Source organism: Phalaenopsis equestris, unplaced genomic scaffold (genome assembly GCF_001263595.1).
Source record: "Phalaenopsis equestris unplaced genomic scaffold, ASM126359v1 Scaffold000672, whole genome shotgun sequence".
Lineage (NCBI taxonomy): Eukaryota > Viridiplantae > Streptophyta > Magnoliopsida > Asparagales > Orchidaceae > Phalaenopsis > Phalaenopsis equestris.
In genome coordinates, this window is record NW_018165112.1 from 189,903 (window position 1) to 199,554 (window position 9,652).

The 9,652-nt window shown below is 33.0% G+C and overlaps 1 protein-coding gene across 2 annotated transcripts; it reads left to right on the plus strand.

Annotated features, from left to right (window-relative positions):
• Positions 1-2,523: 2,523 nt before the first annotated feature.
• LOC110030214 (AUGMIN subunit 5-like) lies at positions 2,524-9,411 on the plus strand. Of its 2 annotated transcripts, none has more exons than XM_020732816.1 (6): positions 2,524-2,735; positions 3,634-3,819; positions 5,845-6,049; positions 7,144-7,339; positions 7,964-8,096; positions 8,910-9,411. In XM_020732816.1, the coding sequence occupies exons 1-6, from the start codon at positions 2,526-2,528 to the stop codon at positions 9,039-9,041; spliced, it is 1,062 nt and encodes a 353-aa protein (XP_020588475.1). In that variant the 5' UTR covers positions 2,524-2,525; the 3' UTR covers positions 9,042-9,411. The 2 variants fall into 2 exon arrangements, with proteins under 2 accessions (XP_020588475.1, XP_020588476.1); XM_020732817.1 differs by having other exon boundaries at positions 5,890-6,049; positions 8,910-9,410.
• The last annotated feature ends 241 nt before the right edge of the window (positions 9,412-9,652 follow it).

The window sequence follows — 9,652 nt, forward strand, 5'->3', positions numbered from 1 at the left end:
TCATACTTGGAAGAAGTAATAGCAAGAGGATGAGCATGCTTAAACCTAATTAGAAATAAAGGAACGGGAAAAAAGATTAAAAAAGGAAAATAATTAAGCTAAGTTCAGAATGGGATGTATTATTTGCGAAAATCACGATTCCTAATTGCGGGATTTGTGACTCTGAAATCCGCAATACCGCAATCGCTGGTACCGCAATTACCCAACCAGTCATCATACCAAAAGGAACAATTCCCCTTTCCAATATCCCAACAAATAAGATCCTCAGTGTTTTTAGCAACCTTCAATATCTCTCTCCAAGTAATAGAATCATACTTGGAAGAAGTAATAGCAAGAGGATGAGCATGCTTAAACCTAATTAGAAATAAAGGAACGGGAAAAAAGATTAAAAAAGGAAAATAATTAAGCTAAGTTCAGAATGGGATGTATTATTTGCGAAAATCACGATTCCTAATTGCGGGATTTGTGACTCTGAAATCCGCAATACCGCAATCGCTGGTACCGCAATTACCCAACCAGTCATCATACCAAAAGGAACAATTCCCCTTTCCAATATCCCAACAAATAAGATCCTCAGTGTTTTTAGCAACCTTCAATATCTCTCTCCAAGTAATAGAATCATACTTGGAAGAAGTAATAGCAAGAGGATGAGCATGCTTAAACCTAATTAGAAATAAAGGAACGGGAAAAAAGATTAAAAAAGGAAAATAATTAAGCTAAGTTCAGAATGGGATGTATTATTTGCGAAAATCACGATTCCTAATTGCGGGATTTGTGACTCTGAAATCCGCAATACCGCAATCGCTGGTACCGCAATTACCCAACCAGTCATCATACCAAAAGGAACAATTCCCCTTTCCAATATCCCAACAAATAAGATCCTCAGTGTTTTTAGCAACCTTCAATATCTCTCTCCAAGTAATAGAATCATACTTGGAAGAAGTAATAGCAAGAGGATGAGCATGCTTAAACCTAATTAGAAATAAAGGAACGGAAAAAAAGATTAAAAAAGGAAAATAATTAAGCTAAGTTCAGAATGGGATGTATTATTTGCGAAAATCACGATTCCTAATTGCGGGATTTGTGACTCTGAAATCCGCAATACCGCAATCGCTGGTACCGCAATTACCCAACCAGTCATCATACCAAAAGGAACAATTCCCCTTTCCAATATCCCAACAAATAAGATCCTCAGTGTTTTTAGCAACCTTCAATATCTCTCTCCAAGTAATAGAATCATACTTGGAAGAAGTAATAGCAAGAGGATGAGCATGCTTAAACCTAATTAGAAATAAAGGAACGGGAAAAAAGATTAAAAAAGGAAAATAATTAAGCTAAGTTCAGAATGGGATGTATTATTTGCGAAAATCACGATTCCTAATTGCGGGATTTGTGACTCTGAAATCCGCAATACCGCAATCGCTGGTACCGCATTTTAATTTCGCAGAAACTTATTTGTCAGGATGAGATTTGATCCAAATTTGTCAGTGTTGTGCCACCGGATCAATTTTGCGACATCTGGGTTAATCAAAACATTGAAATATTCCCCCAACAACGAGGGAAGACTGGCATATTATCAAACATATTTTTGGTTTGAAAAAAATGAGTAGGATCAATGATGGAAACACTCCTTTCAATTAACACAAATTTTATTGGATGAATTAGCAATGACACCCTGACATTCTTAGTATTTTTTGTATATATTGGTTATATTGCAGTTAATCATAGGTTGCAAAATGGCAACAATTTGATGATTATGAATTTTTGGTTTACGAGTCTTCTTTTATTCAAGATATACTAAAGATGCTCTAAATCATTGGAGCTGGCTTTATTAAAGTGAGTTGATCACATGATTCTATCAATTTGTCAAGCAAAATTTGATTGAGTAGACTCACAATTTTATGTATAATGTAGTTTAAACTATTAGCTTTGTTAGATTTGAGATTGCTAGGTTTTGAAGAACGCGCCATCGACCTCATTCCCCTTGGAGAATGAGCGCAAAAAAGAGACAATTCAAGCTTCGATTCTAGAGAGTCATCATTTTTTTTTCGATTTCAGGGATGATTTCTCATTAAGCCACAGATTTGCAATGTTAATTGTAGCAGCACCTAATAATGTTCCACTAGGGTAAAAGTTTGTGATGTTTGGGTCAAGGGAAATAGTTTGCATATTTTGCAAAGTGTTTCTTGAAACCTTTATCATATATGCTTGGGTTTCTTGAAAACCGTTAGACCACTGCAATTTTACATTTAGTAGTATTTAGTAAGTTGCATGACAAACTTCAGTAGTACTGCCAAGGTTTCAAAAATTGCAGGCATGTGGGAAAGTTTGCAAGAAATCTTGGTATGTATGCCTGAACGTTTTTCTTTATTTGCAAAATATTATAAACTGTTGTTATGGTTTGCAAAATCTTAAAACTATTGTTCTTTTTCATAAAATGACCAAATTATTGTGAGTTTTAGACAAATAACCCAATTTTGTTTCAACTATGGAATTATTGCACTAAATTCAGTGTTCTTTTGCAGATGGATGTTTGGGCAAAGGAAAGAGATGTTGCTGGTCTTAGAGCTAGCATTAATACATTGACATCTGAGGTGCAACGCTTGATTAAAACCTGTGCAGAGTGGAAAGAAGCAGAAGAATCTTTGAGGAGAAAGTGGAAGAAAATTGAAGAATTTGACTCTCGCAGATCAGAACTTGAGTCCATCTATACTGCACTTCTTCAGGCTAACATTGTTAAGTATCTTGCAGTTTTTCCTGAGTCACTTGGCTTGATTTATATGTGTGTTAATAAAGAGAATTGTCAAATGAATTTTATTACTTTTAAGTTATGTAGGTTATTAAATGATTTGAAAGTCTTTATGTCTATGATTATAGAATAAATTGCCTAGAATCTAGCTGTGATCAGGCAAGAAATTGAGGTTAATGTTAGCTCTAGTTTATTAAATTTCTTGCAATTTAGATGCGCTAATTATCTAAAATAATTCTGCAAGCTCTACCATGCGAATTTGTTCTTAAATGGTCAAGCAAGCCATTCTTCTAAAATAAAACCAACTGCAACAAGAATTAGGCGAGCTCATGTCCTCTTGTTATTTTGCATGCAAATCTCAATGCTATTTTTCATTTCAAAAGGAAAGATAAGATGTAGTTTCTTATTGATTTATTGATGTAATACCTTGATGTCACCCGTATATTAGATGATTTTTCCAAAATTGCAGTTTTTAACTGATCAACTAGATTGCTTTAAATATCCGGAGCATTCACACACATAGCACACACTTCTTATGTATTTACAAATATTTACAAATCTCACACCTTCAAATCTCACACCTTAACTTTCATATTTATACACATGGCACTCAAATCTTTAATATCTCATAAAAAAATGCTGTATGACCACTTTTTAAAATTGAAGCAAACATTTTCCTGCATAGGTTTAAAGAACTAAAGTGCTATGTATGTAAATATGAAATTTTAGGTTTGAAATATGTAAATACCTAGGAATTATGTGTAACGTATGTGAATTTCCTTAAATATATTTGCTGTTATTAAGAAATTATACCAACTTCTGAGAAAATGCCGCTGTTTAAATTGTGCTAGAATCGTTTGTTTTGCAATTTGAACTGCCTGTAGGATGCATCTGAATTCTGGGACCACCAACCAGCAGCCGCACAAGAATATGCGGCAAGAACGATCATTCCAGCATGCACTGCTGTGGTTGATATCTCGTCGAGTTCGAAGGATCTTATAGAGAAAGAGCTGTCCTCCTTCCATCAGAGCCTGGATGATAGATTATTCATGCTGCCATCAACACCACAGGTTAATTCTTCACTTCAGTTTTTGGTTAAGTTTTTAGCAGCCCATCTTGCTTTCGAAATCAGAAGTTAACTGTGTTTCATATAAATTGCAATGTAATAGAACTCATTTATTCTTTCTGGTAGTTTTTTCGAAAGAGAAATTTGAAGCTTCTGAGTATTTATTTTTTTGGTAGACTTAACCAAAAAATAAAGTGCCAAAATAGTATCCTGGCTTAGGGTTGTAATTGAGGCGAACCGAGTTGAGTCGAGTATATCATAGTTTAGACTTGGGTTGGTATAATTATAATTCGGTTTGAACTTGTATCGAGCTTTCATGTATTATTTAAGCTTGACTTATTTAAAATTTTTAATGTTTGAAATTGATTTGTTTATGACAAGTGAACAAGTTTATAAGTGAGCTAATAAACAAGCTAAAAATTCAAACGAGTATTCAAACGAGTATCTAGATTTTAACGAGTATCTAGATTTTCATATAAAAAATTAAATAAATAATTTTACAAATCTGATCTCACCCACTAATTTATTGATTATAAATTCTATAAAAATGAAAGATAACTCATGAACCTTAATCATATGAGATGTAATCTCTCATATTTTAGCATGTTCATACTTTGAGGTTTGCACCCAACTCCCACATTCAGATGTAGATGTTGATTTTCCTATAATTATATGCACTTTTCCTTTTTCTAGCTTTTTGGACAATTTTGTGGATTTCTTTTAGATTGAGCTATTGTACTATCCTTATTCTTAATCATATATCTTACAATGATTGCACTGCACTTTCTCAACACTGTACTATCCTTATTCTTAATCATATATCTTACAATAATTGCACTGCACTTTCTCAACACCACTTTTTAATCAGGAAGGATTTATGAGCAGATTGGAAAAGGTAAAATATGCAAGATAATAGAGTTTTAAAGATCCTTGCACAACACGATCACATTGTTGTCTTCGATGCATGCCCTAGCAACTCAGGTTTTAAATGTTTCGTGCGAAACCGAGAGACGCAAAACTTTGAGAGGCCAGAGAGAAAGTGAAATTTGCAAGGGTTTAAAGTTACTTTTAAGTGGTACATACATATCACATAAGTCTTATCTATTTTCACATTTAACACTTAAGCTTTAATAAATTAAATATATAATTAATAATTAATTTAAAAATATTATTATATAATAATATATTATTATTAAATCTATAATTAAATAAATTCTATTTAATTGAATTTTTTTAATTAATATATCATATATGATATGATAACTCTAATATCGAGTATTTAATGAGTTATTTGTAAAACAATAAACGAGTTTGTACGTGAACATAAATGAACGAGTTCTACTAGATTTATGTTTAGTTCATTCAACCTCCGAGCTTTTAAAAATTGCTCAAGCTTGTTTACTTATTAAATTAAATGAACACGATTTAGTCTTAATCAAGCTGAGTTCAAGTTGTTCATCAAGTGCATTGATTCATTTACAACCATAAGTTCTATTTAGATGGGATCATTTTTGTCCCAGAGTTTATAAAAGTGCTAAATTAGTCCCTAGACTATTTCACTAGGGACTGTTTCAACTCATTAAAAACGTTCAGGGATCAAAGTGAGACTTTATAAACTTTGGGACTAAAATAGCTCATCTTGCAAAAAGTCAAAAGACCATTTTGACACTTTTTTGCTTAACCAAAGGATGCAGTGATTTCATCTGGTAAGGACGATCTCCTTACTCAAATGTTCTTTTCTGTAGTATCTAATTTTATTTATGAAGAATTACATATATATACCACTCAATTTCTATGTATATACATATCTAACACATAAACTTCAATTTTTACATACATACTGCCTTACATATGCATGAAAAGGTGTATTTTACTTTTTTTTAATTTAAGACAGTAATATTTTGAATGTGATATGAAATATTTGGGTGACATAAATGTGAAATTTAAAGTTGTGGTTTTAGATATGTAAATGCATAAAAATTGGGTGGTATGCATGTAAATGCCCCTATGTTTTTTTTTTCTTTTCTAGATATTGGCTATGGATTCTAAACAATGTAGATCTTCACTTGGCAAGGCTCTAATTGAGGCTTTTGGTACTACCGGAGCGATGGGTGCAGAAGCCCAAGCAGCTGCAGAAAAAAATGCATCCTTAATAACAGCAAGAGCTGGTGCTGGAGATCCATCTGCAGTACCTTCTATTTGTCGCATTTCTGCTGCTCTTCAGTATCACTGTGGTAAGCTTTCATCAGCTGTGATGTACCCTACATAATATTTGCATTAAATGATTTTCTTTTGTAAATTCAGAGTTTGTTAACATTAGGGGTGTAGCTGAGCCATGCCGACTCGTGCTCGGCTTGATAAGTAGCTCGTAAACTGAGCTCGTTGAGCTAACAAGCCAAGCTCCAGCTAACCTCAACTCAAATTTTTAGCTGATCAACTGGCTAGTTTAAAAAATAATTAATGTTAAACATATTCAAAATATATTTAAATTCAAAACTTTATATTTATATTATTAAAAATGTTAGAAAAATGATATTTTTTATTTTATATCAAGTGATTTTATATTATTCTTCTCCTAATTACGCAATCTATTTGTCATTTTATTATAATACTAACACGAGTAATATCGTTTTCTCTCTTTCATGGTAGGCCGGTTCAAACTCATTCACTTAAGCTCGAGCTCGAGCTTGAACTCGATTAATTAATTAAGTTAAAGTTCAAGTTGAGGTGGCTCAAGCTCGACTCGACTCCATTTACTCGCCTGGTTGACATACTGCACTAATTGAGGAAGTTTGGATTCACAATCTGTTTTGAAAAACAAAAGCCATCAATAGATAAAATTTAGGAATTTTACATATGTATGACTCAATTCCTATTTATTTACACATCTAACACCTGATCTTCAATTTTTATGTATAGGCCACCTTACCTACGAATGAAAATATGTATTTTAAAAAGTTAAAATTGTGGTATTTTTGATGTGATATGAAAGATTTAGGTGATGTAAATGTAAAATGTAATGTTTAGGTGTTAGATTTGTAAATACATAGGAGTTGGGTGGTCAGTATGTAAATGCCTCCCAAACTTCTTTGGTCTCTGAATTTTTTCTTTGAGGAAAATATTATTGTTGCCGAAACTACTCTTTTCTCACGCACTTTTTTGGTCTTTCACATTTTGTCTTACAAACTTTTTTCCTTGCAATAATTTCTCTTGTTACTTTCAAAATTCTTTTTCATGTCAAAGTAAATATTGAGGCTAAAAACCATTCTCTTAAGCGTAGGTTCTTAGTTTTATTTTTGCTGTACTAATAGTTTTTATTTGGTATTAGGTTTAGAAGGAACAGACGATGCCCTAGCATCTGTTTTGGAAGCATTAGACTTCTGCTTAAAACCTTGGGATTCTGAGGCTGTCATATTAGAAAATTTGTCAAAGGCTATCAATGTATTTCACACACGACGAAATCTCATCGACAACGGCCGAGCTTTGTTAAATCGTGCTCATCGTGTGCAACAAGAATACGAAAGGTAGAACTTCGATCTTTTTTTCAGCAGTTTGGATGCTTTCATTTCAGGCATATCTACTTGTATTTGAGAAAATTGTCAAAATAGTCCCCAAACTCTTTTACATGATCATTTTAGTCCTAGAATCTGTAAAAAATTCAATTTAGTCGCCACTCTTTTAAAATGGGCTGAAATAGCCGTCCGTGGAGACTATTTCAGCCCTAATTTAAAAAATTTGAAGACTAATTTCACTTTTGCAGACTCGGAAGCTAAATTGACCACATGCAAATAGTTAATAGATTATTTTAACACTTTACTTATTTGTATTTTATTATGTTATATATAAATAGCATCTTGTTTTTGGCACTTTGTAATGATATACTTAGCTATAAATACTTTATTTATGCTTTTGGAAATTTTGTTTTTTTTATGCGCATGCCTCTATTTATGGATGGGGTCGTCATTGTCCAAATATGAGAGAGCAACAAATTTTAGCAGTCCTGTTAGTCCATCTTTAATCAAGCTTTCTCTTATTTTTCTGAAAAATACTTTAATGAATGGGTAAAAGACATTCTACATCATTTTATGCATTATTTACGGTCAAAAGAGCATGATGAAATTGATTCTTTTGCATCTTACAATTTGTAGGATGGGCAATCATTGTCTCAAGTTAGCTGCCGAGCAAGAGAAAGTTGTCACAGAAAGATGGCTACCTGAGCTCCGAAATGCTATTGTGGATTCTCAAAGATGTCTGGAAGATTGCCAGCGTGTGAGGGGTTTGGTAATATTTTTTAGGGGAATTTATATCTATGCCACACAATTCTCATGTGTGTGTTATATATATATATGTATATATATAATTGCCAGAGGCTATGATACAAACACCTAACCACTCTCATGTGTCTAACCACTCGATCCTGTACTGCAAGGCAGATGCATTTAGGCGGAATCGAACCCGTGACCCCAGGGGACTTACGCTAGGCTGCGAACAACACGTGTGTGTGTTTGCATGTGTGTGTGTGTGTGTGTGTGTATGTGTGTGTGTATATATATATAACATCAAATTTGAAAATTGAAATTTATTTGTAGAGCCAAATTAGTCCTCCTCGGCCATTTATATGATATGAAGTGCTAATTTAGTCCCGATTCCCAGGGCTTTTTTAATATGGGCTGAGATTATCCTCACAGGTGACTATTTCAGCCCATATTAAAATTGTGTGAGAACTAATTTGATATTTCTATATAGTCTGCAATTAAAATCACTCCCTGCAAAAAAAATCTGGAGACCATTTTTTCAGCACTCTTCTCTTTATGTATAACACTTTAATTTCATAATCAAAACTTATGCATATAAAAGTGTATTTCACTTTAGGAAAAGCTAGTAGTAATATTATTTTTCTGTGATATTCAAGATTTAATGTTATATATAAGTAAATTTTAAACTTTAGATGTTACATACAGGAGAATTGTTTGGTATGTGTGTAATTTTCTCCCTTTTCACATTAATCCTCCCTCCCCTCTCTCTCTCTCTCTCTCTCTCTCTCTCTCTCTCTCTCTCTACGTGGATATAAATATAGATTGTGGTGATTGGCAGGTTGATGAATGGTGGGAGCAGCCTGCAGCGACTGTGGTGGATTGGATAACCGTTGACGGGCAGAATGTAAGCACTTGGCTCAACCATGTAAAGAAGTTACAAATGGCGTTTTATGATAAGCAGCTCCTTTAAACTTAATTTACCTATTCTTCTGCTCGCTAATCTTATCAAATATCGTCTTGATGGAAAGTTAATATTAATTTGCATTTATAACATGTCATGTTCCATAGCATGGTGAGAATATTGCCATTTTTGTTCGGAAAATTGGATTATTAGTGATGAGGTTTTTGTTCATTGGATTTACATTGAGATGCGTGCAATATATCAGCTATTGTGTTGCAAGCATCTCAACGTAGATCCAATGCTTAAAAAAATCCCATTTTTGATCAATTGTAAATCAGTATATTCTGACCCGAATTTAAGCTGATTGAGTCTTACAGTCTTCAGAGGGATTGTATTTATGGATGATACAAAGGAGGAAATTTTTATGTATTTGCATTTATAATGCTTTGCTGTTCAAACTTAATGCATGAAAATGTGTATTTTTCTTTTGAAAAAAAATTAATAATATTTATATCTTTTTGTATTATGTTAAACATTTGAGTGTTATGTATGTAAATATAAAAGTTTAGGTGTTGGATATATGAACTTTGTGATACTGTGAAGCTTTAGGGGTGCTAGTGGCATAAAGCTGGGAGTGAACTTATCAAATGAGAAATCAAATTTTGTTTAATTTGGACATT

What these genes read in the sequence shown, in the direction of transcription:
- LOC110030214 (XM_020732816.1), top strand. Translation starts at nt 2,526, where the DNA reads ATGGATGTTTGGGCAAAGGAAAGAGATGTTGCTGGTCTTAGAGCTAGC. An exon ending in TGCTCTTCAGTATCACTGTG is followed by an intron (nt 6,050 to 7,143) that starts GTAAGCTTTCAT and finishes ATTTGGTATTAG; the next exon opens with GTTTAGAAGGAACAGACGAT. An exon ending in GCCAGCGTGTGAGGGGTTTG is followed by an intron (nt 8,097 to 8,909) that starts GTAATATTTTTT and finishes GGTGATTGGCAG; the next exon opens with GTTGATGAATGGTGGGAGCA.